The following is a 27,320-nucleotide window of genomic DNA, read 5'->3' on the forward strand; positions in this document are numbered from 1 at the left end:
CATCTCCCAAGCCAGGTTAAGTGAGAGGGACGCGTCTGTCCCCCTTAGCACACATTTACAGATTGGGAAAATGAGGCTCAGCGAGGACAGGTGGCTGGCCCCAGGTCACACAAATTATAAGAGAGGAAGATGGAGTTTGACCCTAACACGCAGGCAGTCCAATCAGTGCCTGCTTCATTGCCTCCTTGGACAGATCACCCCTCCGTCAACACGACTATTGTGTTTTACGGAAAGGTGGAATTTACTCCTAACTCCTGCAGCTGCCTAGCCCTGGGGCAGGAACTACGTGCTTTGTCAGGTGGCTGGCTTCCCCATGAGGCAGCTCTGACCACCTGAGGTCCACCCTTTGAATGAGCTGAAACCTGTCTCGCTGGGATGTCTCCTCCTCAAAGCAGCCCTGACCGGACAGAAGTGCACCCCAAGAAGCCTGTCTGAGAGGAGGGGGTCCGGGCTAGTGCAGGGGCTTCGAACCCGAGACCCTTCCCTTCGTCCAGGTGCCTGGTGGTGAGGTCGCAGGGAGGGTGCTCAGGGTCACGCTGATGCAGGGCAGTCCACTTCCTTGTGGGGAAACTGAGGCTTGGCGGGTAAGATAGACAGGAAGTGTCTATCTTCCTCTCTGTCCGGCCTGAAATAGGAACACGATTCGAACACGTCTTCCGGCCTGGAATCACACAAGGCACACTGAATGAGGCTGGAATCATTCAGAAACCCCTGCCAGGGACTGGTGCCCTCCTTCATTCACGCGTTCATCATTCAGCTTGTATTCTGAGCGGGCACACAGCGCTAGGGCTCGGGGGTACAGCAGTAACAAGGAAACACTGTCCCTGCCTTCACGGGACTTCACTTTTGCTGCGCTGTCCCACGGGGCACGAGCTACGCGTGGCTATTTAAATGTAAAGTCATGAAAGTTAGGAGATGGGGTCAGAGAGAAAGCAGGGACCTCCTGGGGTCCTCCCAGGTTCACTCCACGCCTCAGCGGGGCCTTCTCCCACGCGCCGCACCCAACATGGCGGCTGCGCAGGGCAAGTTGGCGGGCGAGCGGAAGTGCGTAGGGAGGGCGCCGGAAGTGGCGGGAGGCCCCGCCCCCTACCGGGGTCTCTGTGGAGCCGTGGACGCGCCTGCTTTGAGCATCTGTGGTCCGCTAGGCGTGAGGCCCTGGGGCTGCGGCTCTCGCCGCTGCCGCGGCTTGGACCCACCTCGACATGGCCAGCTCCGGAGAGGTATGGCGGGCGCCTCTCTCTGATCTACTCCTCGACCTGCGGCGTCGGCCCCGCTCGGTCTTTCCCATCCCGGCTCCGGTTCTTCTGCATCCTTTTCATCCTACTCCGTCCTTCCCGTCGGACCCCGGCCCCGCTTGGTCCTTTCCACCCGGACCCTGGCGTCGGTCGGCTTTGGATCTTTCTGTCCCGGCCCTGAACTCGGCCTTGCCCCTTCTCTCCCATCCTGACCCTGGCCTTGCCCCATCCTGCCCTCCAGGCCTTCGCCGTGGTCTCCGAAGGCACAAGTTCTCTGCACGTCTGGGTGTCCCTGCCTTTCCCAGCACTGCATTCCTGACCCCCCGAGTTCTTCCCCGCCTCCCCGCCCCGTTTCCAGGCTCCTGCAGGCCTCACAGGCACTTTCCCCGTGCCCCCACGGATTCCTCACCCCCACCCCCCGACCGCCTCGCATCCCATCCTTAGTCTCTGTCCAGCCCATTTTTGGGGGGTGGTACTTGTGTGACTTGGCGGGTTGTCAAGGAAAAGCCATTTCAACTGGGGGACTTAGGAGTTACCCAGAATTCCTTCCCCAACGCTCCACTAATCTGGGTCCAATGGAGAACCCACCGACTCTCTGTAAAGTATTGCGAGGTATTTTCTCTGCAGACCAGGGCATGGGGGAATCTGGACTCGGACTAGCGCCTTCCTTTTTGTTGCTCCCCACCTACCTTTATGTGCACCTGTGTTTATATCTGTCATTCGCGACGGGGAGCACACTTCCTGATTTAGGGATTTGCCCAGGACTGGGGGACAGGAGAGGATGGGGCTGGGGTTTGTGCAAGGCGGGTGGGAGTGGCTGACAGCTCCCCCCTAACTTTGAAGTGAACTGCGCTCAGAAGTGGCCCTTGCGGCTCCGCGACTGAGAGGGAGGGTGTGGGGCCCACCGCAGACTGGCGGTGGGTGGAAGGGCAGGGAAGCTGCGGCTCCCTGAGGACGAGCCCTAGGACCTGGCTGTGGTAGCAGGTTCTGGTGGGTGGTGTGTTCTTGAGGTCGTGGGTGGGGAGGGAGTGTCTGCTGTCTGGTACCTTGGTCTTATGGGGTCCTCGCACAAAGGCCCCACCTTCCCTGTTCCTTGAAACACTGGTTGGGCCCAGTCAGTGAGGCCTGCCATTGCATTGCCGGGTGAAAGGAGAGAGAGGAGTCTTGTTCCACCAAGATCTATCCACCAAGATGGATGTGATGATCAAGGTCCCTTTTTTTCAAATCTCATTCTCTATTTTTAAAAAATATTTATTTATTTTTAGAGGGGAAGGGAGGGAGAAAGAGAGGGAAACATCACTGTGTGGTTGCCTCTCACGCGCCCCCTACTGGGGACCTGGCCCATAACCCAGGCATGTACCCTGCCTGGGAATTGAACTGGTGACCCTTTACTTCTCAGTCCAGCACTCAGTCCACTGAGCCACACCAGCCGGGGTATAACATTCACACTATTAAAGTACAACTCAGTGGCTTTAAAAAACATATTCATACTCTGGCTTGGTGGTTCAGTTGGTTGGAGTGTCATTCCATACACCAAAAAGTTGTGGGTTCCATTGTCCGTCAGGGCACATACCTGGGTTGCAGGTTCAGTCCCTGGTTGGTGCCCATGTGGGAGGCTCCTGATTGATGTTTCTCTCTCTCTTTCTTTTTCTCTCCAAAACCAATAAACACATTCTTGGGTGAGGATTAAAGAAAAAAAGGAAAAGGAAATTAGCTTAAAAATATACATATTCACGGGGTTGTGCAGCCATCCTCATAATCTGATTCCAGAATGGTGTGTTCTGATTTGGAAAGTCACTGCTGGTATGATGATGAAGATGATGAGACAGAGAGAGAAGCAGCGATTTGCTGTACCACCTGCGTGTGTATTCATTAGTTGCTTCTTGCATGTGCCCTGGCTGGGGGTCTAACCTGCAACCTTGGCCTGTGGACACAGTGCTGTGACCAACAGAGCTGCCCGGCTAGGACCAGTCATTGCTGGGTTTTTTTTTTTTAAGATTTTGCTGATTTATTTTTATTTTTTAATGCTTTTAAAAATATTTTTTAAACATTTATTTATCTTTAGAGGGGAAGGGAAGGAGAAAGGGAGAGAAATATCAATGTATGGTTGCTTCTTGTGCATCCCCTGCTGGGAACTGGCTTGTAACCCAGGCATGTGCCCTGACTGGGAATCGAACCACGGTTGTTTGGTTCGCAGGCCTGCGCTCAATCCACTGAGCTACACCAGCCAGGGCTCTGATTTATTTTTAGAGAGGGGGAAGGGAGGGAGAAAGCAAGGGAGAGAAACACTGAGTTGCCTCTCACACGCTCCCAGCTGGGGAACAGGCCCGCAAGCCCAGGCTTCTGCCCAGTTACCAAACCTGCATCCTTTCAGTGTGCGGGATGACGCCCAGCCCCCTGAGCCACACCAGCCAGGGTGGTCATTGCTGGTTGTACAGCGCAGATGCCCAGGACTCCTCGCAGAGCTTCCGAGGAGCAGAGCTCCATTTCTAATAGCACTTCAGATGCCTCTGATGCAGGTGGTTCGTTGACTCACCTGATTCAGTGCCTCTTTCTCTCAGGTGCTAGAAAACGATCTCTGCTTTGGCTGGTGTGGCTCAGTGGGTTGAGCGTGAGCCTGTGAACCAAAGGGTCACCAGTTCAATTCCCTGTCAGGGCACGTGCCTGGGTTGCAGGCCGTGTCCTCAGTAGGGGGTGCCCTAATCACAACCACACATGGATGTTTCTATTCCTCTCTTTCTCCTTCCCTTCCCTCTCTCTAAAGATAAATAAATAAAATCTAATAAAAGAAAGAGATCCCTGTTCAGGAGCCACCCCTCACCTAGTGAGGCCATAAATGAGCAAGCAAATTATTGCCGTCATCCGAGGACACTGGGGTCTGGAGCAGGAGGAGGGGACCTGGCGCAGCCCAGGTGGGGGGAGGGGTGAAATGTGACTGGGGGATGCCCAGAGGGCTTCACTGAGGAGGGAGCATTTGGGCTGAAGTTCCAAGACCCAGGGGAGCGAGGAGACCTGCTCCCAGAGTGGCTCCTCATCCTTCAAGCTGGCCCAGCGTTCGGGCACGGTGTGGGCCAGAGACCATCTCCTGGGGTGTGCTGAGACCGGATGGAAGGAGCCGTGACTCAGTTCCTTTTTTTTAAAAAATCCTTGCAAGTTCTAGATGGTTTTAAGAGTTTTAGTAGTATTAGTATAACTGGAAATTACGTGATTTGGAATTTTCTAGTGTTGTTTTCATCAGTCTGCGGTCGTGTTCTTACTTTGGTAAATCTGCAGCTTGGGGATCAGAAGGGGTCAGCTCAGGCCCCCCGCCTCGTCCCCAGGCCCCCTGGGTGCTGGAGCCCTGTTTGCCAGCTTGCCTGCTGAGGGTTGTCCCCAGGTGAGCCCCTCCCTGGAGGCAGAGTCTCTAGGTCTAGGGCTGGGTCCGGAAGTCTGATTTTTAACAGGTGCCTGGTGAGATCTCAGGTGATTTGGTCTGGGAAATTTCTAAGAAAACTCACTTATGGTCCAAAACATTGGACCTAGAAGCCAACCAGCCAGGGCAGCTGTGGACTTGGGTCTGAGGGCCACCTCCTGCCCTTGAGCAGTGGGGGCAGGAGGCAGGACCAAGGGCGGGTCCAGTGGAAGCAGGGAGTGAGGGCAGGGCTGGCTGCTGCCTCCAGGAGGAAAAGAAGGTGCTGCTGAGCAGGCTGCACTGATTCCCGGAAACCCTTGCCTGGCCTGGAAAGGGTTTGGCAGGGGCAGGGCCTGTGGGGACAGAGTGGAATCCCACAGTGCCTGCCTTGGGGTGTGGACGGGGGTGCAGTCTTCCTCCCCAGACTCCATGGTTTCCACGGCAGCAGAAGGGCTTTCCAGGCGTCGTTGCCTCCATCCATGAAAATACGTGCAGAACACAGGCCAGAGGAGGGGCCTGTCGGCAGAATCGCTGGAACCGGCAGTAGAGAGAAGTCGGGCCGTCTCCTGGGAGTGGTCCGCGAGGCGCCCCTCAGACGCCTTAGAGGCAGGAGGGTCCCGCTGGGGAGGTGTCGGGGAGAGACAGATTCGTTCCCCTCGGGCTCCCCGTAGAGAATCCGAATTCCCTTGGCCTTGACTTGGGGACTCCGTGTCACACTGACCCAGGTGGACTCCCTCCCTCCTGGTTGTGCCCATCAAAAGGCATTGACCAGTGGGGCGGAAGGCCCGCATTCGGGAAGAAGCCCCAGGCAGATGCCTGCAGAAGCACAAAGATGTGTGGGCATCTCGTCGGAAGTTCTGACTTGAGTTTCTGACCAGATGTGTGGTAAATGGAAATAAGTGGAGCAGGCCCTATGATTTATTACTACTCTTAACATTCGGAAATGCTGTGGCCTAGTCGGTGCTGTTTCTCGTTTGTGAGGACTTCACAGTTTCAATCTCAGTGGCGGACCCTCTCGTGTTACTGGCCCACAGTGACAGGGCTGAGAAGAGTCACCGTCCCACAGGGCTCTGAGGATTGTGCCCAGTGACTCATTACCCGTCACACCAGCCCTGTGAGGGGCCCTGTTTCTGTCCCTAAGTATTGTTGTTTCTTTTCTTCTCGTTTAAAGGTTTTTTTGAAAAGACTTTATTTATTTTTAGAGAGGGGAAGAGGAGGAAAAAGAGAGGGAGAGAAACATCAGTGTGGTTGCCTCTTGCATACCTCCCATTGGGGACCTGGCCATCAACCCAGGCACATGCCCCGCCTGGGTATCGAACTGGTGATCCTTTGGTTCGCAGGCTGGTGCTTAGTCCACTGAGCCACCCCAGCCAAGGCTTACTGTTGTTTCTTGATGGAATTCTCCCCAAGGGTTACAATACAGCTTGACATTGCAGGCAGTGGGAGGGCAGCAGGTGTCACCAGCGGAGAACCTTGGCCAGTGGTCCTAAGTTGAGCCTGAAACACGCCAGACTTGACCGAAGTATTGAGCAGGAAGAATCCCTTTGATGGTAAAAACACGTGCAGTTGCACGTCGAGTCTCTCGTTTTTGAAGAGACGTCCTGGTGTGCAGGCCGCGACCAGCTCGTACAGTGTCCTGGGCTCGTGCTGTGCAGTTGAGGTTTCTGGTAAAATGAACTGTCCCTGGCTGGGGAGACCGGGCTGAAGGCTGCCCTTGGGGATCCCATGGGGATTTAGCGCCCCCGTATTTTCAGGACATGTCCAGCGGTGGCGACGCGCCCCCCGCAGCGGCCGAGATGGCGGCCAGGGCCCACCTGCTGGGCTTCTCCGACGAGATCCTCCTGCACATCCTGAGCCACGTCCCCAGCACAGACCTGGTGGTGAACGTGCGGCGCACCTGCCGGAAGCTCGCAGAGCTGTGCCTGGACAAGAGCCTCACCCACACCGTGCTGCTGCAGAAGGACTACGAGGTGAGGCGTGGGGCGGGCGCAGTCTGGTGCATGTGGTGGAGATGGGGAACCACCGAGGCGCCCATCTGTGCAGAGGGGCGCCACGCAGCTCACGACAGGGGCAGGAGCTCAGACTCCTGACTGGGACAGCCTCCGAGATACCTGTGTGACGAAAACTAGGGGCCGGAAAGTATAGGGGGTGTGCCACCTGGGAGGAGGGTGCAGGTATCAGGGACGTTGTTCTGGAGGGCCTCGTGCTAAGAGGGAGACTTAACTTTGCAGCCGGCTCCATGACAGGTATGGGGCAGGGAGGCACCACTGACATTCCACCAGCAGGGTGCCTGCTGTCTGCTTGCTCTGAGTCCTCGTCAGCACTTGGTGTTGTCAGTCTTTTAAGCTTTAGCCGTTCTAATGGGTGGGACATGGTATCTCACTGTGGTGTTCGCTTGCGTTTCCCTGACCAAGGCTGTTGTCGATTGATTATGTTCCCATCAGCTGTGTGGGCCGTCGGTAGAGCTTTTCAGAAGGGGCCGTGCAAGGCTTTTGCCCGTTTCCCACCGTCTGTCTTCCTCTCAGAGAGTTACGAGAGTTCTGCGTGTGTTCTGGATGCGAGCCCTTTGTCAGACACACGCATTACAAGTGCTTTCTCTCGTAGTCTGGGGCCTGCCATTTCACTTTCTTAACAGTGAATTTGGCAGAGCATAAGCCTGTAATTTTGGTGACATGCATTTTACTGAACTTTTGAATTCATGCTCTTTGTGTTCTGTTGAAGAAATCCTTGTGACCTGGCTGGTGTGGCTCAGTGGACTGAGCCCCGGCCTGCAAACTGTAAGGTTGCCGGTTGGATTCCCAGTCAGGGCACATGCCTGGGTTTGTGGACCAGGTCCCCAGTTGGGGGTGGGCACGAGGCAACCAATTGATGTTTCTCTCCCTCTTGTTCTCCCTCCCTCTCTGTCTAAAAATAAGTAAGTAAATAAATAAATAAAAAGTTTTATTTATTGATTTGAGAGAGAGAAATGTCGATTTGTTGTTCCACTTATTTATGCACTTGTTGGATGAGTTTTTTTTTTAAAATATTTATCTTTAGAGGGGAAGGGAAGGAGAGAGGTATCAATGTACGGTTGCCTCTTGTGGGTCCCCTGCTGGGGACTGGCCTGCAACCCAGACATGTGCCCTGACTGGGAATCAAACCGCGATTGTGTGGTTCGCAGGCCCGCGCTCAATCCACTGAGCTACACCAGCCAGGGCTCACTGGATGAGTTTTGTAAGTGCCCTGACAGGGGATCGAACCTGTGACCCTGGTGTATCGGGACAGTGCGCTAACCAATTGAGCTGCCCAGCCAGGGTTAGAACTCTGTTCCTTTCCGTGACTGAATAGTGTTCTGTTGTATGGATGGTGGGTGGACACTTGGGTTGCCCCCACCCTTTGGACCATCGCGGAGGATGCCGCTGTGAGCACCGCTCTCCGTTTCCATGGGTGTGCACCCAGGGGCGGCACTGCTGGGTCACTGCTGCTGGTGACTGCAGTTTTTGAGGGACCGCCACCCCTTCTACCACAGCTGTACCGTTCACATCCCCTCTAGCGGGGGGCTCTTGACTGTTGGCTGGAGGTAAGTGTGTGGGGAGGAAGGGGAGGTGCCAGCTCTCCCCGGAGTGTCCCCTCTGCCAGAGGAGGGGATCTCTGTAGGGCCTCGTGGGCCCTGATGGCTGGGGCGAGGGTGACCTGAGGGGTGACGGTGAGGGTGGCATCTGGGTGTCTTCAGCCCTTCCCCTTCCTGTCCCCACCCCATCCTGTCCTGCAGGCAAGCGAGGACAAGGTGAAGCAGCTGGTGAAGGAGATCGGCCGGGAGATCCAGCAGCTCAACCTGGCTGGCTGTTACTGGCTGTCGGGCTCCACGGTGGAGCACGTGGCCCGCTGCCGCAGCCTGGTGAAGGTGAACCTCTCCGGCTGCCACCTGACCTCCCTGCGCCTCTCCAAGATGCTGTCGGCCCTGCAGCACCTGCGCTCCCTGGCCATTGACGTGAGCCCCGGCTTCGACGCCAGCCAGCTGAGCGGTGAGTGCAAGGCCACGCTGAGCCGCGTGCGGGAGCTCAAGCAGACGCTGTTCACGCCCTCGTACGGGGTGGTGCCCTGCTGCACCAGCCTCGAGAAGCTGCTGCTCTACTTCGAGATCCTGGACCGCACGCGCGAGGGCGCCATCCTCTCGGGCCAGCTCATGGTGGGCCAGAGCAACGTGCCCCACTACCAGAGCCTGCGGGTCTTCTACGCCCGCCTGGCGCCCGGCTACATCAACCAGGAGGTGGTGCGGCTCTACCTGGCCGTGCTCAGCGACCGCACGCCCGAGAATCTGCACGCCTTCCTCATCTCCGTGCCCGGCAGCTTCGCCGAGAGCGGGGCCACCAGGAACCTGCTGGACTCCATGGCCCGCAATGTCGCCCTGGACGCCCTGCAGCTGCCCAAGTCCTGGCTCAACGGCTCGTCCCTGCTGCAGCACATGAGGTTCAGCAACCCCTTCTATTTCAGCTTCAGCCGGTGCACCCTGTCCGGCGGCCACCTGATCCAGCGCGTCATCAACGGTGGCAAGGACCTGCGCAGCCTGGCCAGCCTGAACCTCAGCGGCTGCGTCCACTGCCTGTCCCCAGACTCCCTGCTGCGCAAGGCGGAGGACGATATCGACAGCAGCATCCTGGAGACGCTGGTGGCGGCGTGCTGCAACCTGCGGCACCTCAACCTCTCGGCCGCCCACCACCACAGCTCCGAGGGCCCGGGCAGGCACCTGTGCCAGCTGCTGGCCCGGCTGCGCCGCCTGCGCTCCCTGTCCCTGCCCGTCTGCTCCGTGGCTGACTCTGCGCCGTGGGCCGACTGCAAGCCCGCCCAGCCCGCCATGCACGCTGTGCCCTGCGGCTTCGGCAAGAAGGTCCGCATTGGTGTGCAGACGTGCCCCAGCCCCTTCTCGGGGCAGGCGGGCCCCCAGCCGTCCTCCGTGTTCTGGTCTTTGCTGAAGAATCTGCCCTTCCTGGAGCGCCTTGAGTTGATCGGGTCCAACTTCTCCTCCGCCATGCCGCGCAACGAGCCTGCCATCCGAAACTCCCTCCCGCCCTGCAGCCGGGCACAGAATGTTGGGGACTCGGAGGTGGCCGCCATCGGCCAGCTGGCCTTCCTGAGGCACCTGACACTGGCCCAGCTGCCCAGCATTCTGACGGGCTCCGGACTGGTCAGCATCGGCCTGCAGTGCCAGCAGCTGCAGTCCCTCTCGCTGGCCAACCTGGGCATGATGGGGAAGGTGGTCTACATGTCTGCCCTCTCGGACATGCTGAAGCACTGCAGGCGGCTGAAGGACCTCAGGTGAGGGCCTGGCAGCCCCTCTGAGGCCTCGGCAGGCTGGCTGGGGCCCGGAGGCGGTAGTGGGGAGAATGGGCCCATGGTCGGCAAGCATCGGCAGCTCTGCCGTGCACCCGCCTAGACGACCCAGACCCAGACCTGCCCTCCAGGAGCCGAGAGTCTGGGGTCAGGGCCTGACCAGGGGCTCTGGGCAGTGCGGGGTCTCAGCCAGCTGCAGTCGGCAGGGTCGAGGAGCTGGGCTGGGATGCGGGAGCCGTGACACCGAGCTCCTGCCTCGTCCTCGTGATGGGCTGTTGGAGTGGCCGTGCCCCAGGGGCTGCTGTGCGCAGAATCTCCACCCCACTAAGACACCAGGAGGGGCTCTGGTCTCCAGTTGGGAAAGGTCCCTTTGCATCCCACCTGGAGTGAGGACAGAGGAGATGGAGAGGGGGCCTCGGAGGTGGGGGGCCACACGCTGCCGAGAGGTGATGGTAGTCCCCTCTGGGGCAGGTGGCAGGGCCGATCCAGAGTGAGAGGGGGGCCCTGGTTGGTGTGGCGCAGTGGACTGCGCACAGGCCTGTGAAACAGTGAGCGGGGGTACAGCCTGCGGCCTCGGAGAACCCACCCTCGGGTCTTACCATGGGGCCACTGGCACACTGGGGCCCCTGAGTCACACCATGGCCTGGCGGGTGTTCTCATGAGGGCCCAGCGTTGAAAGGGCGAGCTTTCGTTACCTTGAGACATAGTTGAAAGTCCTGATAGATCCAATCTTGGGAAATGGTGTTATTTCCCAGGAACTCCCGTAATGTGGTGGTGGTGGCTAACCTTGCTCTGCCGGGGCTTAGGGCTGGGGGAAGCGGTGGTGGGTCTCGGGTCAGTTGTCTGGTCTCGGTGAGAGGCTGTAGCCAGAAGGCCGCGGTGACGTGTCATTGTCCCCACAAGGAACGATTAGCGGTTACTTTGTGCTGCGGGCCAGAGCCCAGGGCTGTCAGGCCCCGTCTGATGCGATCCCCACGCGGGTGGCCCTTTGACGAGGTAGAAGCAGCTTGAGGCAGGGGCTGAGATGCAGGATTTGCTCGGGTCAGTCCAGCTCCAGAGCTTGACCTTGGCCCTTGAGACATGGAAAACGGAGACCAGCATATCCTTGCAGACCTCCACTCTCCCCCTCAGGAGGTTTCTCATGGCAGGAAATGAGCCGGGTCTGGGCTGGAGCCTCCTGGGGCTCCTCTGCCAGGCTGCTCGCAGCACCCACCCCCCGAACCCCGCCTCCCCCCTCAAGCCTAGCACGCCCAGCCCTGGCCTTCTGAAGGGTGGAGCAGGCCTCGGGAGCCCCAGTGTCTTGTCGGCTCAATGTGCCCTGGGTAGCGAAAGCTGCCATCTCATTCCCTGTGCCTGCCTTTCACCCAGAGCGTTTACAGTGGCTACTGCCTACAGAGCTGCTGGGGGCGTAGCGGGGGCCATGGAGGAAGCCTCCAAGCTGGTCCAGTGTCCCCGCGCCTCTCACCCTCCCGAGGGACCTGGGTGGAGGACGATCCCAGGGGATGGGAGCCATGGCAGGGTCCTGGGGTCAGACAGCCTGGGTCAGCCTGGGGCTGCGTGTGCCCAGCCCCTCCGTCCGTGGGGTGGGACTTAGGGCCAAAGGAACCCTCCCTGAGAGGGCACGTGGGGCAGGGTGCGGCGCCTGTGGCCTAGTTCTTTGTCCACCCAAATGTGCGAGCGCCTTTCATGGCAGGTGCTGTTCCAGGACTGGGGACACTGAACAAAACAGTGACCCTTGTTCGTGGGGACTGCGTTTTCGTGGGGAAAACAGCCCAGCGCCGAGTGTAGGCACTGAAAGGGCACAGCATGGCAGAGGCTGACGGTGCTGGGGAGAGGGCACCCGGGTGCGGGGCCAGCAGTCAAGGCAGATGCCGTGAAGGAGGCGAGGGCTGAGCGAGGGCTTCGGGGAGCTGAGTTTGCAAAGCAGAACCAGGGGAGAGAACATTCTGGAGCAGTGGGTCACAGCGCGCCAGCCGGCAGTATCCACAAGCCACAGGGAGACCTACCTGTAAACGAGTTCTAGTGAGACGAAATCCAGCCCTTGGTTCTTCAGCGACATTCGTCATCTTTCAGGTGCTCAGTACCTGTGTCGCGAGTGGCCAGGTGTTGGACAGAGCGCTTGCGGAAGGAACGTGACTAGCACAGGAAGTTCTGCTGGACGGAGCTGAGTTAGCGCAGGGTGGGAGGCAGGCATGCTGGGTCTTCCAGGCGCTGCAGGGGCCCGTGACATGGCGGTGTTTCCAGGGGGAAGGGTCCGTCACACGGCTGTGTTGAAAAAGACCAGGAGGCTGGGGCAGGAGGCTGCAGGGGCAGACGGAGATGGGATGAAAGGCAGGGTGGCGGAAACGTGTGGATTCTCACTTTCCGGAGGATTTGCTGATCGATCAGATGTTGGGGTGAGGGCGTAGTCAGGGTGAGCCACAGGCCTCTTGCCCGGGCATCTGAGGCGGAGCAGCTGCCCTCACTGAGGAGGGAGTTTGTGTGGGGTGGGTGCGCATGTGCCCACGTGAGCTTGAGGCGCCCTGGACCCCTTGGGGGAGCCGGCTGCCAGCCAGCATGCTGGGCTGGAGAGACCACAGACGGGGGGCAAGAGCTGGTCGGGGTGGGGGTGGGAGAGGAGGAGGAAGACCCAGCACCCGCGACAGAGCCGCAGCTGCAGGGAGCGAGGAGGTGGGCAGAGGGCAGGTGTTGCAGAAGCTCCGGAAGGAGGTGGTTGTGGGGGCCGTCGAACCGTTGCATTCGTGCTCGTGCTTCTCCTGCGCCTACGGATGTCGACCCTTTTCAACAACCCCAGGAGGGTAGCTGTTATCGACCCATTTTGCAGATGAGGAAGGTGAGGCCCAGAGAGTTCATGAACTTGCCCGGGTGACACGGCTGGTCGGTGGTTATGGAGTGGGGCAGTGTAGCACGTTCAGTGGTCGCCGAGCTGCTTCCCTGGCCTGGGATGGGATTCTCGTGGTCCAGGTCTTCCTCAGGGGCGGGGCTGTATGTGTGGCCTGAGTTATGTGGCTGGGAGGGGCCTGGGGGACTCAGATAGACGGCTTTTGTGGGCTGCCAGAGAACCTGACCACAGCTCATAATGGCCTCTCTGTGCACGCGGGCTGCTGGGAACCATGTCTGATCGGGGCCAAGTACTGCCCGTTCAGAACAAACACTAGTTTTGCCTAAGTCTGGCCGAGTGGCCCCCTCACTCTGAATCCCTGCCTTCTTCGGGGAGGCTGGCGTAAAAGGAGCAGGTGCTGCCGGCCTCGTGGGCAGGAGCCGAAGGTCGGGGGTGGGAGCGGGCGGGGGTGTTCTGCACTCGGCGGAGGCCGCGGGCCCAGGCAGCTTCTGCACTTTCCAGTGGGTGTTCCTGAGGTGGCAGCCCTTGGGATCCCAGGCCAGCTGCTGCCACTGCTGTTCCCAGGCCAGGCCAGGCTGGGAGCTGCCTCCAAAAGCCAGGGCTGCTCCTGTGGGGGGCGTGCACGGCGCGCTGCTGGGCTGGGGCCTCTCCAGCTGCAGGTCTGGGGCACGCCTCGGCAGCCAGGGGCGCCAAGTTGGACAGAGAGGGGTACCGTTCTTCCTGAGACTGAGGAAGCCCTGCCTGTGGAGCAGGAAGGGAGGGGCGTTGCCCTGAGTCACCCTAGGCTGCCCGTGACCTGGAATCAGGGAGGCGTCTGGGCGGATGCTAGAGAGCCCTTGGTTCCGAGCCAGGCCCTGGAAGCTGTCCCCTGATCGCCCTAGAGGCCTGGGCGCTGCTGGGTGGGCTGAGAGTGGGGCCGGCAGAGGAGGGCGCAGCCCGAGCCCTGCCTGTGAGCCCGCAGAGCCTCAGGGAAGCTGACCCACCTCTCTGGGCGTATTCTTCCTGGGTGGGAGGCTGGGGCAGAGCTGGTAGGGAGAAGGGCTGTAGGCCCCCTGGGCAGAGCCAGTCATGCGGGACACCTTTTCCTCATCCTCTGCACTCACCACAGACCCCAAAGATCACTCACCTCAGGTCCACTCTGCCAGTCCCCGGAGGGGACAGGGAAGGGTGGACAGGGCACCTGATAGGTGGCGTTCTGCAGGGTGGGAGGATCTGGACGTGGTTGGCCAGTCGGAAACATTTTAAAATGTGTATGTACACAGCACTTGTCTGCCTGCCTGCCTGCCTACCTGCCCACCTACCTACATACCTACCTACCTACCTACCTGCTTACCTGGATTGTGACCGGGAAGGTTGGAGTGAGGCCTCGGCAGTAGCGCAGACCCGCAGCGCCACCTAGTGACGGAGGCGCAGGTCTGCCCCTCCCCACGCAGCTCTGCAGTCCTGAGTCTGCAGGGTTCTCACTGGCAGAGCAGCTCCCTGTAGGTGGTTTCAGAAGTTGTTTTTAACAGAACCGAGTAGCGTGTCCACGTGTTTCCTTGAGAAAAAACGTTCACAGCTGTCGTGGGAACTGTCCCCAGCACTTACTCGCTGTCCCCGCCCCGTGGAGCAAGGGTGCTGCCTTTCCCTCTGGGAACTGAGCCTGCAGCTTGGGCTGCGCTGTGCTCAGGGCTCAGTTCCAGCTCTTTCGGGTGCAGCTCAGTCAGGGGGCCCAGGGACAGGCTTGTGCTCCACCGGGGACGTCAGCTGCCGGCTGCAGCCGCCCAGGCAGCCCTGCTGGGGGCGTCCCTCCTGCGCACTTGGGGCTGTAGGCAGGAGGTGACTCGCAGCTTCTCACAGTCAGCCCAGAAGCACCTGGGTTTTCCTGCAGTCATGGAGTCAGGAGCTCGCTAGAACTTCTGCTTACATTAAACCCCGTCCGAGCCCGGTCTCCTGGCCGTGTGTCAGCCGAGTGTCGGCGCCCAGCGGCTCCAGACAGCTGGTGCAGGACAGAGGGCTGGTGTGGGCGCCTGCTGGACCGCTGCTCCGGTGCCCTTCTGTTCTCACAGACCCGACTTTGAAACTCCTTCCCTGCTGCCTGGCCCATCGGTGTCCTTGGGTGGCTGAGACCAGTGCCAGGCCCGTGCAGTCCCCATGGGGGTTCGGGGACTGCACCTTCCTCACCTGCGTCCTGGTTGGGCGTTGCCGCCTGGCCACCTTGGTCTGGTGCTGAGTCGGGGCCTGGTTGCTGGCTAGGGAGAGCTGGGCCCTTACTGTGCTCACAGCCCAAGACCTGGAGGCCCTGCCCACCGTGCACACGTCTGTCCCTCAGCAGCTCGTGCGCTGGGCCTGCCGATGGGACTCACGCCACCTCTCTCCCCGCAGGCTGGAGCAGCCCTACTTCAGCGCCAACGCCCAGTTCTTCCAGGCGCTGAGCCAGTGCTCCGCGCTGCAGCGGCTGTGCCTGGTCTCCCGCAGCGGCACCCTGCAGCCCGAGGCCGTGCTGGCCTTCATGGCCCGCTGCCTGCATGTCGTCGTGTGCCACATGTTCACCGGCGAGTCCCTGGCCACCTGCAAGAGCCTGCAGCAGACCCTCCTCCGCAGGTGAGTGGGCAGGGCCGGTGGGGCCACGGGTGCCAGGAGGCCTCCGCCAGCGACCATCCTGTCCCCAGAGCTGTCCTGGGTGTCCTTCCTCCCCCACGCTCCCTCGAGTGCCCCACAGCTCTTCCTTGGAGTTAAATACCACCGGGCAAAGGGTGGCTTCTGTCCACTGCAGGGCTTTCTCTCCTTGTGTTCTTTTTGTCACCGGGTTAATTTTGTACAATTAAGGCCCCCTCACCCCTGGTGTCCAAAGTATTCTCGTCTTCCAGCCTCCTGAGATGTTGCCTCCTGGGTTCCCACAGAGCAGTCATGAAAATGGGGGAACAATGCATTGTGGGTAGTCGGCCTCGGACCTCCGAATTGCCTCAGTTTCCCCACAGTCCTCCTGTTCCAGGATTCCATGCAGGGCCCTCTTCGGGCTCAGTGGTCACATCTCCTTAGTCTCCAGTCTGTGACTGTCCCCAGTCTTTCCCGGTCTCTCATGACCCTGATGCTCAAACAGCACTGGTATTTGGTAGACTGTCCATTGGTGTGGGTCTGTCTGATGTTTTTGGCCAGAAAACCACAGAAGTGACGCTGTGTCCATCTCACTGCAGCATGTCAGACATGTGTGTCCTCAGGTCTTGTTGCCGGTGGGTAAGGTCCTGTCTGCCACATGTCTGCCTTGGAGTCGCGGTCGCTCCCGTTGAACACCTGATGAGTGAACACCTGTGGGGAGACCCCTTGAGAGTCTCAGATGCCTTGTTTCTTGTTGGACTGGGCCGACCAACCCCAGCGTCCCCATGGATCTTGGTCACTCTGCCACTCTGGCGCCTGCCCAGGGTTGCTTTGCTGTTCCCGTCATTCCTCTGTGTCAGTGGACGGGGCCTCTGTGGGGACAGCCCTGTCCCCTCTCCTGTCTGTTTGTGTTCCCTGGATTGTTTTCTCGTAGGATGTGGCCTGGTGGATGTCTCCCTGCTTTCGTGGGCTTCAGCCCACTGCTCTCACGGCTCAGGTCGGTGCTTGGGCTGTCTTTCACCCTGGGTCCCATGCCCTTTGAACCTGCCCTGCCTTTCTGACCACCTTCTTACTCTGTCACCATGAGGTACTCTGGGCTCATGCTGTACTTCTCCTGCCCTAGCCCCGGAATTAACCCTGGTTCTTCGGTTGGGGAGGAGTATTTAGAAGCCAAGATGAGGCAGTAGGTGTGCTCCCTGCTCCCGGGGCCGCATTGCCTCCCGGCCCTCTCCTGGTCAGAGCAGGAAATTGACTGCCACGTCCCCCACACACCACTGTTATTTCCTTGTCACCCGTCTGCATTTGTGTCGGAAATGAGTTCATACTGGCACCTCTGACTCCAGCCCAGCCTTACAGCTTCCTCGCAGCCTGCCCTTCCTGTCTTGTGGCCCCTCCCCTGAGCTGCATGCAGCCTGGCCCGGGTGTCCAGGCAGTCCTGTTGGACACCTGAGGCCGTTTCAGAGATGCTGACCCTCCGTGCTGTGGGAGTTGCGTCTGGAGGGCGGTACTCGCACTCGCCTGTTGTCTTCGCCTCCCGGTCTCCGGGCAGAGTAGCCCGTCCCCAGGCGCTCCTGCCTCCGCCAGCGTGGTCGCGCCGCTCATCCCTAATGCAGTCGGGGTCATTTGTTCCTGGGCACCACTGTTCGACGTCCACCCCCATCCTGTTTGGTCCAGTCCTTTGCGTTTGGGTGTGCAGTCAGCCCTGTAAGAGGCGTGCTGGGAGGTGTCCATCCCTCACCCCAGACTCCCTGGTCTCCCCGGTCTCCCCGGTCTCCCCAGCTCCGATACCCTTTCTTTCTGTGGCTTTTGCACAGAGGAGCACACACGTGCCTGTCTTCTCTGCGCTTCTCCGGCGTGCACCGCTTTTTCACTTACTGAGGTGTTTGGGAACGCTCCGTGTCATGCGCGCTGCCATGAGCGCGGCTCCCGCTGTTCTTTGTGCAGCCTGCGCTCTTTGTCCTGGGAGGCGTGTTCGACAGAGTTACCGCTTCCACTGTCTGGAAGGGTCCAGGACAGTGGCGTGTGAGCACACGCACGCGGTGGGGCAGCGTCGCCGCTCTCCATCCGCATCCCGTTCTCACCTTCTCGGACTGAGACCGCCCCACAAAACACCCGCCCCGGCCCCGGCCCCGGCCCCGGGAGCCTCTGCTCCACTTCCTGTTCCTGTGAAGTGATACAAAGACCTTTGACTTCTAGGTTTTCTGTGTCTCTGTCCTTCGTTCAGATTTGGGAGCAGGGGCTCCTTAGATGGTGCTGGGTAGAGGTGGTGGGTGTAAGAACAGCCATCCTCTGGGGGGCTGGGTCCCCCTCCTGCCCCCTGTGGGCGGGGCTGTGGCAGGCGGGTGCCCTCTTGCCTGCTGCCCTGCACAGCGGGGCCCAGCCGCCCAGTGAGGGTGGTCATCCTGGAGTCGGAGTGGGGGCTGAGGAGAGCCCCCAGAACTGGGATGCGGGTCAGGAGCACTACTTGGGGAGAACTTGACCTGAGCAGGTCGGGTGGGGCAGTCAGAGACCTCTGCTGAGGAAATGCCCTGGTGCCCCTGAGGGAGGGTTGGTGGTGGGCGCCCTCATTTCAGCACGGCCAAGAGGGTCGCAGCTTCCTCCCGCTTTCTGCATCCCCACTGGTGGGGGAGGAGACAGGGTGGAGGCCCAGTGATTCCCCCAAATTGAGACGAGCCGTCAGCCAGGTCTGCAGAACCACAGGGCCTGGCGGCCCAGTGGCGGCGGACTGTGTGATGGACCGCATCTTTGCGGTTTGCCAGTGGGTTTCCCCAGAGAAACCCTAGCTGAGGTTTTCTCCTCCCGGCTGTAAAAATAATACGTGTTTACGGTATTTCTAAAAACGTGGAATCTGAATCGAGCTGTCTTTAAGTGAAGGCTCCCCGCGGCCCCACCAGCTGGTGGTCTGTGTGGCCCACAGACCAGGGCGGGGCTCTTGCACGGTTCCCACCTGACTTTTCTGATCCGATGCTCGTCGTGGATTTCTTGTGTCTGTAAATAAAGCTGCAGACCGTCCTTTTAAGTGCTGCTTGGTATCCATTGTCGCCAGCGGCGGCTTCCGTGGCTGGCATGGCTGACTGCTGGGCGCTCAGTGGTCAGGAGGCTGGCTTTGTTACGTGCTGGACGCCTCCCAGCACATGGGCTTCAGGAACCGGGGTGCAGGCAGGGGTACGGCCCCTCTGCCCAGTACTCCCCTCTCGCCTGCCCTCTGCCTGTTGTGGGGGCAGTGGCTGGCTTTCTCGGGTCAGGGGTGGCAGGGAACATGCCTCAGTCCCGTTCTGTGGCCTCTGTGTGTGCTCCTGCAGCAGACCCGGGTTTGGGGCCTGCCTGCTTCCCTGCCCGGTCCAACACCCTTCCCAACGCCCGGTCCGTGTGGGCACTGTGTCCTGCTCTGCAGAAGCCCTGAGAGGGACGCTCCAGTGGCCCCGTGTGCAGATGGGGAAACGAGGCTCCGCGAGGTGAGCGGATAGTGCAGCCAGGACCCCAGCACTGGAGGGGTTGGGGGAGGGCACCCACATCCTCGAGGGGGCCGTGCTGGGTGCCATGTGGGGCTGGCCCCCGGCCCCCGGCCCCCCACCTGCTGAGCAAGGCTCACAGGCTGCAGGATCCTCTGTTCAGCAGGGCTGCAGCCACACCCGGGTCTGCTGACAGCCCTACCGATGACGGGAGAGGCCTCTTTGTGTGCGTCTGCGTGGATGTCTTCCTGGAGGCCTCCACTGCGGGGCGGCCCCCCATGGGTCTTTCCAGGCCTCGAGACTGTGGCTCGGGGGAAATGTCCGCATAGACAGGGTGGGCTGGCCTTCCAGTCACTCTGTGCTGCAGGGTCCCCGCTGCTTTTCTGCGAGTCCCCAGCAGGTGGCGCCGTGACTCACAGTAACCTGCACTCCACCCAGGCACTTGGGTTTGTCCCCTCCACCCTTTGGGCCACCAGGTGGAGAACTTGAAGCCCTGGAGACCGCACTTCGAGTCTTTGGATGGCCTTCCTTCCTCACCCTTTCCCTGCCTCAAGCTCAGAGTTACTGAACGGGAGCAGCGCCTGGTGCCTGGCTGTTCTGCCGCTCACCTGCCTCTCTTCCCGTGACTCAGCCAGCAGGGCTGGTGTCCCATCTGCAGCACTCTTGCTGGAGAAAGTATCAGCTGGGTCATCGCCGGTCATTTTTCTTTTTAGAGAGAGGGGAAGGGAGGGAAGAAGAGAAGGAAAGAAACTTCCGCATGAGAGAGAAACATTGGTTGTCTCTTGCATGCTGGCCTGCAACCCAGGCTTGTGCCCTGACTGGGAATTGAACTGTCAACCTTTGGTTTGCAGGCTGGCCCTCAGTCCACTGAGCCACACCAGCCAGGGCGGCAGTCGTTTTGTATTTCTGGGGCCTTTGCAGGTCTGGCAGTGGACCTGGGTTTGGGCCCCTGGCTCTCGGATGCTCTGCCTCAGGCGTCTGCTTGCTCAGTTGTCAGGCAAGTTCAGGACAGGCCTGGCTTTCACGAAGGGTGAAGGACCAACTGAGTGCCCATCAGGAGGATGCAGGGCAGCAATGGGGAGGCCTCCAGGCAGCGGGATGGTGTGCAGCTGGTGAGTGACAAGGACGCACCGATGTCCTTGCAGGGAGAGTCTGTCCTGAAAAGTCCAGGTGTGTCTAGAAACGATGGCAAGGCGCAAGTATTTCTTTTCCTTCACAGCACGAAGGGTCTTGGGATTCGTGAAATCTGTGTTGTCACCTTGGAGAGGCACGGGGGCATCTGTTGGGAAGGGACGGAAGCCCCACGGACCCCAAACCGACCCTCCTGCATCCCAGCCACTTGGAGGGCAGGTGACCGATAGGCCTCTCTGTGCCTGCAGCGTCCGACTTGTGCCACCAGCTCTGGTGGTCCAGGGCCTGCGGCTTTGCGTTCTCACCCGGGGTCCCGGAGCGGCTGGGCAGAAAGGCCGGCCCCTCGAGGGGGGAGGACCTGGGGACGCTACAGCAGGCTGGCAACCATCAGCCTAGGGTGAGCGTTTCAACCCCGGGCCCTTCGGCCCCGTCCTCTGCAGGGACGGAAGCCCACTGCTCTCCCTCATCTCGAGGCAGGTCATCAGGCAGAGCTGGGGTCTGGGTGCGCCCGGTGGTGCCGTCTCTGCAGGCAGCGTGGGTTCTGTGAGCCCGTGGTGGGCTTTCCTCCTCAGCCCCCAGGTGGCTGACCCTTGGCCACTGTCTGTGTTGGTGCTTCTTGAAGGTAGATGGCGTTGTGCAAATGACTTTTACAAAGTGTCTTGTTACTGTGGCTTTTCTGTGAGACCCTTATTTGCGGGGGAGAAGCTGTCAACTTCAATTTTGATTCTGGTTTCCCAGGCAAAGAAGCAAACCCAGCAGGCGTTCCTCAGGTAAAGGAGTCTTTCCCGCTCCCCGGGGCGAGCCTTCCAGGGCCCTTCGTGTGTGCGGAAGGCCCGCGCGGGCCCGTCCTGCAGTGCGGTCACCACCACCCCCGCCCTCCCACTGTTGGGTGCGGCAGAGTGAGTTGGACAGCTCTCAGATTGTCTTTTTGAAAGCCCCCGTGGTGCCCTGAGACCCCCCTCGAGGGGCCCCGGGTGAGCTGCTCCTCAGGTTCTCCTCTTGCCCCTCGCTGTCCCCTCTTGCTGCCTCTCCTGGGAGCCAGGCGGTGAGCTTGTGGGAGCTGCGTTTCCGAATCAGACAGCAGCCCCTCTGTGCGGGCTCTGTGCCTCGTTCCTATGGGTCCTGCCTCTTTGGTCCCGAGGTGGCAGCACAGTGGGGACAGTTCCAGGGAGGCCAGAGCTCCTGCCCAGTGCAAGTCCCGCCCTGGCCAAGGGCAGAGCCGGACCTGGGGAGTACCGCAGGAGGCCTCGGGGGAGGAACCTGTCACCTCACAGGCCTGGCCTTTGTCCTCCAGGCCAGAGGCTGTTGGAGATGTGATTGATCAGCCCCAGTTGGGGAAAGGTCCTGAGAGGTGAGTTTCCTGCCTGCAGTAACCAGCTCAGCTTGGCTTCTAGATGAGGGTGGCCGGAAAGGGTTTTGTTTTATTTCTCTGAGGCTATTTACTCATAGCCCAGACTACGTTGAGTCATACAAGAGAACATCGTAACACACACACAGGGTACACGGGCTACACGGAGCACATGGGCCATGCACGCCCCCACCTGGCCAAGAACTCTCGCCTCCACCTGAGGGTCCTGCCCTGCCCGGTGGGGGTCCCCAACCCCACCCTGGCAAGCAAGGGATTTCTTTCTCTACGTTTGCCATCTTCCTCACCTAGTTGTCGCTGACTGCAGGCTTCCCTCCATGCAAGGCCCTCTCCTGCATGGGGGTAGCGTGGGTCCAGCTGACAGTGTGGCAGGCTCCTGGGGGGCTAGGGAGAGACTTCACAGAGAACAGGGACGGGGGCGTGCTTGAAGAAGGCTGCCCTGGTCCGGGCAAGCCCCGTGCGGATGGAGGGGAGGCCCTCAGAGGGCCGTGGGTTTTGTTCTGGAAACCCCTCTGGCCACCACCCTTCTGCGCAGTCTCCCGAGCGCTGCTCCTGCACCTGGACTGCCACAGCCCGGGGCTGCTGGGGCTGGGTGGAGGAGGGGCCCCCACCCGCCACACCACATTCCTGGCTTTTGCTGAGAGATCCATCCCCTTCAGTAAATTGACAGCTCCTTGCAGCCCCAGGAGGGCGGGCGGGAGGGAGGCAGGCAGGCAGGCAGGCGGGGTGAGGTGCCTTTGCACACACTCCCCCTTTGCACATACACACCCCCACATCCGAGATTACTTTGTTTCCAGTCAAGTCAGCGGCACAGTGGGTGTACAGGCAAGGACTGGCCTGCAGGGTTCATGGTCACAGACAGCGCTGCCCTCCAGCCAAATGAGGGCAAAACAAGGAAAAGGCCGAGCTCCGAACGGGAGGTGTTTCCTCAGCGTCTTTATGGCCCAAACATCAAGTTTTATGAGTGCTTCCCTGGCATCTACTTGCCAGGAGTCGTTAATCCGGCACTGGGGCCGTGGGGGCGGGGCCGGAGGGGAGCCTGAGCACAAGGTCCCCTCCCCCCCTTGCGTGGGCCCTGGGTGGGGGGGCATGCTTTGCTTTTGGCAAGTGCCCAAGTTCCCTATCCCGAAGCCTGTCCCCGCCTCTTGCCAGCCAAGACCCAAGGGACAGACGGTTTCTCTGTGACTAGAGTCACTCTGGGCTCTGGGTGTCTTGTCTTGTTCCTTGGGGTCGATCATGTCCCCTTTCTCCTTGAACTCCCGTAGCACTTGGCTTTGTGTCTGGGCCGCTGCATAAAGGCGGGTCCCAGTCTGACAGGGAGGGAGGGGCCCCACTCCACTGGTGACTGGCTGAGGGACAGTGGCCTGGGCGTCACCTCCCCAAGCACTGCTTCCTCAGGTAGGAAGGGGGTCACTGGCCAGCTGTACGGGGTCTCAGGCAGGAGGGCACGGAACAGCATGTCTGTTGGTGCCTAGCATAGCACTCGGCCCGGCTGAGGCTCCGTGGAGATCGTCTGCGTGTGCTTTCTGTCCACTGCACAGAGGGGACCCTGTGGGGGCAGTGGCAGGGAGGTGATCTGGCAGTCACTTGTCACGTGTGCAGACGGTGGCTCCTGACTCCCAGCGGTGGCCTCGGTCTCCTTCCCTGGCAGACTTGATGCCTCAGCTGACTGGGGAGTCCGCTCCTCCCCAGGGCTGCCTGTGGGGTTTAGGCCTGTTCCTTCTCTCCGCCCCGCTGAGGGTGCTGGCCTTGGTTCTGCAGCTCCTGGGCGCTGCCCCCACCCTGGAGCCTCCCCGCCGCGCCCAGGAACGCAGGGGCTGTTCTGACCCATTCTGCCTGCACTCCCTGGCCTGGCGCTCAGTGGGGGCCCAGAGAGCAGCAGGATGGCACCCCCAGAGGCCTCTCCTCCAGCCCCAGTGGGGCGCTGGGCCTGGCGGGCCCTCTGCATTGGCCGTGGGCGAGGGTCCGGCAGATGCCCGGGCGCCCGCAGCTCAGGCAGGTGGCCTCGCCGCGCTAACTGCTTCCTCTGCTTCAGTTTCCAGGCCGAGCGGCCCGCGCTGAATGTGGTCATCTTCCCCCTGCTCCACGAGGGCCTGACTGACGTCATCCGGGACGTCCCCATGGTGCACCTGGACGAGATCACCTTGTTTAAAAGCAGAGTGGCCGAGGAGCCGCCAAACCTGTGGTGGTGATGGATGGCCAGCACCAGGCGGCGCCCCTTCCGGGCCCAGGCCCCCGCCCGGGCTGCCTCCGGTGCTCCCTGCCTGTCCACAGAGTCCTGACTTGTCTGCCGTACACTGGGACCCCTGGGTGGGTCACAGAGGAAGGGAGGCCTCTCCCTGGCTACCCGGTGCCCCGGGGCTTCTGATGCTTCTCTTACTGTCCCTGGTGAGGCCTCCTCGCTCAGTGAACCGTGGGCTGCGACAGCGGGAGGTGGGCCGGTGGGGCGCGCTGGTGGCTGCCTTCCTCAGATCCGGCCGAGGGTGGTTTTGAACGGAGACACAGACCCTGATGCCCTGGCTCCCTGGGGCTCTGGCCAGGTCCCCAGAGTGCCGTGTGGCCCATGCTGCCCCTCACTCCACCCCCCAGGAGTGTTCCTCCGCTCACGTGTGCCTGGCCACCTGCCACCTGGCAGCATGGAGGGGTGGCCTGTGGCCCAGGGCTGGGGATGGCTGTGCCTGTGGGTGGGCACGCTCCCCTGTGACATGCGCGGCCCCTTCTGGTCAGTGGCGCCACAGTGAGGAGCTCGCGAGTCTTGCGGCTGCAGATTTGGGGCTGTCCTTCCCAGTGAGACAGGAGTTCACCCAGCTGTGTCTCCCGTGTTCCCCTCCAGCTGACGTCAGACGAGGTCCGAGCGGTGCTGGGCAGCGCCCGGGGGAGGGCCTCCCCTGCACTGCAGTTCCCTGCGGAGGTCCGTGTTTCTGGGGAAGCAGATGTGAGGCCGAATGACAGAGCCGAGAGAGGGTGTTCAAGGCGGGAGTGCGGACCGGTCTCCCTGTTTCAGATAGCTTTATTTAGCACTTTAAAAGTTCTGCACAGCTGTTCCAAAACTGAGGCCCGACCTCCCAGGGTCCAGGGCCTACCTCCTCCCCCCGTGCCCAACTGCAGCCCCTGCCTTCTCAGCCTCCAGGCCCTCCCATGCTGGGCATCACTGGGTGGCTCCCCACGCTGGGCCTGGCTCATGCCACCCTGTCCCTCTGGGCTGGGGGTGCAGAACCCACTAGGCCCTGCTCACATCTCATTGCCCTGCTGGTGATCCACCCTCCATCTTCCTACTCTGTTTCCATGGTGATGGTCGCCCCATTCCCTGTAGCTCGTCCTGCAGTTGACGTGCTGTTAAAGCACCAGGGACCTGGCCCCTGGGCATCACTCGCATGCCCTTCCCTGAGGTTGAGATGGGCACACCGTTCCGCCGTCCTCACCACAGGCGCAGGCTGCCAGTGCCCTGCTTCCTGAGCGCAGCCTGTCCCCGCTGCCAGCAGCTCCGGCTCTGCCCTGACCGAGCAGGTGGCGTGTTTGCAAAGGTGCAGCTGGGCCAGCACCCGCCCATGCCCCCGGCTTCCCTGCCATCTTCTGAGTGCAGGGCGCCCTTCCCACCTTGGTCCAGAGCTGGGGGCGCTCTCTCTCCAGGTGAGTGCCTCCCCCCGCCACCCCCCCCGGTTGCAGCCTTCACCTTTGTGGACCTGACCCTGCAGTCCAGTCCTGTCTCTTCCTGGCCTCGAAGGCTGCAGGACAGGCTCATGGGCCCTGAGAGGCAGGGCCGATGTCCCTGTGCGGGGCACGCCACTGTAGGTGAGGGTCTGCGAGTGGGAGCGCCCCACTCCCCAGAGTCTGGGCTTTCCGCTCTGTGGCACCCAGAGGCCACCAGGTGAGGGTGCTGAGGAAGGGTGGGGTGCAGCCCAGGAGGAAGGCAGGTGACCCAGTCATCCCTGGGACTGCTAGGGGCCAGCCCGTCCCCACCCCAGGCCCCAGGTGGCTCTGAGTGTCCCCTCCTCTCATCCAGAGCCCCCCCTGGGAAGTAACCCAGAGGCTGTGGCTGTGGTTTGAGCTCTTGCCTGATGGGCCGCCCTGGCGAGTGCACACTTCTACCCAGGAGCACCATTTATGCCAGCAAACAGCCAGAAGGGGTGCAGGCTGCATCAGAAAACAGGGGACCACTCTCAGTGTCCCCCCCCAACCATCCTTTTACCGAGAGCAAGACGTTCTGCCTCTCCCGTGCCCAAGACAGGATCCACCAGATGTTAATAATGTGCTTATTCTCTCTAAGTGCCATTTTGGCACCAGTGCTAATTGCAATTTATATTCTGCAGCATCTACGCAGGGAAGAGAACCCACTGTAATGGGCCCCAGTCGGCAGAGCCGGGCTGTTGGGCGGTGGACCATATGCTGCCTGCTGAGAGTACCCTGGTGCGTGTGCGTGTGTGTCTGTGCACACACCTGTGTTCAGCCCTGTGTATGTGATTGAGTGCACTTGGGCACACTTGTGTGTGCATGGTGTGTGAGAGTGAGTGCGATGAGGAAGGAGAGGTTGGGCATTTATCCCTTTGTTAAAAGAGAGACCCCTGCCCCCCCCACAGCCACCCTCCCGCCCTGGGCCCCAGCCAGCAGGTTTTCCCAGGGAGGGACACGGAGGCCGCAGGCCCCCTCCCTTCCCTCCGAGGCTTCGCCCATTTCCCTTGCATGTACCTCTGCTCCAAGCTGGAGAGGCCGAGTGGGAACACTCGCTCTTTCATTGGGGGGGGCTTCCTGCCTCTCAGCTGCCCTTCCAAGCACTGAGCGGGCTCCAAAACCCTTCATGTCAGGACTCCGAGGGCGGCCTGTGTGTGCGGCGGGAGGGCACACTCCGCTTTGGCCCAGTCTGTGGACACCCTGGCTGGGGGGGCAGGGGCAGCTCTGCAGGGCTGGGCGCTGAGGACCACACTCCCTAGGCTGCAGGGACAGAGCGTGGAGGCTTGGGCTGGAAAATTGGGGTGTGGGGAGCGGCCTCAGGAGGGTCTGAGAGCGGCACACGCAGTCCGCTCATGCCCATGGCCCTCTGGTCTGTGCCAAGGAGGCCCCTGGCCAGTGGATGCCCCAGGCCTCGGTGGCACCGGGGCAGCAGCAGCCTCCCGTTGCCTTTTTCTGCCTCGTCATTTGTTCCTTTAGGACTTGAAAATCTCTCAGACCTTGTAAGAGAAGAACAAGAAATCGCTGGTGAGGATGCTGACCTGTGGGTGTGGCTGTTGGCCGTGTTCCTAGGGTTTCAGCTGTGAGACCCAAGGTGGGGGGGCTATGGGCGGGGCGTGGGCGCCTGGAGTGCTGTGGGCTCTTGCCCCTCCCTGCACTGCCCAGAAAGGGACAGTGTTGCACGGCCCGGTGCCCCCGTGGTGGTCACCGGTCCCAATGGCCCTGGGGATGCAGGGTTCTAATTAGAAATGTCCAGGGTCTCCTGGGCACGCTGAACACAGAGCCACAGGAATAAAAAACAGGTGTGGTGTCCCACAGGCCGACCAAATGGGTGACTCCATGTTCTAAAGACCCCCCACCCCCACCCCCGGGGAGGGGCTTTGCGTCGCTTCTACAGGAGCAGGGCACCTCACACTGTGCTTCTGGCTGGGGGCCCTGGCGACTGGTGACTGAGGGGTGCTTGCGGGCCAGGGCCTGGAAGGCAGTCCGGGGAGCCACGCTGCTGTGCTCAACCATGGCCTGTGCACATGTGAGTGCGGCTGGTGGCCCAGCAGGCGGCCCGCTGCCTCCCTGGCCGTGACCTCCACCCCCTTCCCCGCCTGTGACTCAAAGGGGAAGCAGCCGGTCCCAGCATGTTTCCAGCAGGGCGGGGTGGGGGGCGGTCCTCATGATTTGTGTGCTCGACCAGGTACTAACTGACCGGAGGCGTGTCACCTGCCTTGGTGACAGCAGACCTTGTCCACCTGGCGATGCCTGCTCCTGAGTTTTGTGCTCAAACCGCGTTTGAAATGGGTGTTTTCATGTAAATTTGCGGCATGTGAAAAGTTTCCAATAAAGTGGGCTTGATTTA

At 60.8% G+C, this 27,320-nt stretch overlaps 1 protein-coding gene across 1 annotated transcript; it reads left to right on the forward strand.

The window, feature by feature from the left end:
- Window positions 1-1,202: 1,202 nt before the first annotated feature.
- FBXL18 (F-box and leucine rich repeat protein 18) lies at window positions 1,203-27,320 on the forward strand. Its single transcript, XM_037057886.1, has 5 exons — window positions 1,203-1,220; window positions 6,381-6,596; window positions 8,378-9,921; window positions 15,143-15,361; window positions 23,340-27,320. Exons 1-5 carry the CDS (start codon window positions 1,203-1,205, stop codon window positions 23,494-23,496), a joined length of 2,154 nt encoding a protein of 717 aa, XP_036913781.1. The 3' UTR covers window positions 23,497-27,320.

This window comes from Sturnira hondurensis, unplaced genomic scaffold, assembly GCF_014824575.4.
Source record: "Sturnira hondurensis isolate 20B ecotype Veracruz unplaced genomic scaffold, ASM1482457v3 Scaffold0009733, whole genome shotgun sequence".
Taxonomy (NCBI): domain Eukaryota; kingdom Metazoa; phylum Chordata; class Mammalia; order Chiroptera; family Phyllostomidae; genus Sturnira; species Sturnira hondurensis.

Bases quoted from the DNA above. Each gene is read 5' to 3' on its own strand.
- FBXL18 (XM_037057886.1), top strand. The intron at 9,922-15,142 runs GTGAGGGCCTGG...CTCTCCCCGCAG, and splicing joins AGGCGGCTGAAGGACCTCAG to GCTGGAGCAGCCCTACTTCA. The intron at 15,362-23,339 runs GTGAGTGGGCAG...CCTCTGCTTCAG, and splicing joins CAGCAGACCCTCCTCCGCAG to TTTCCAGGCCGAGCGGCCCG.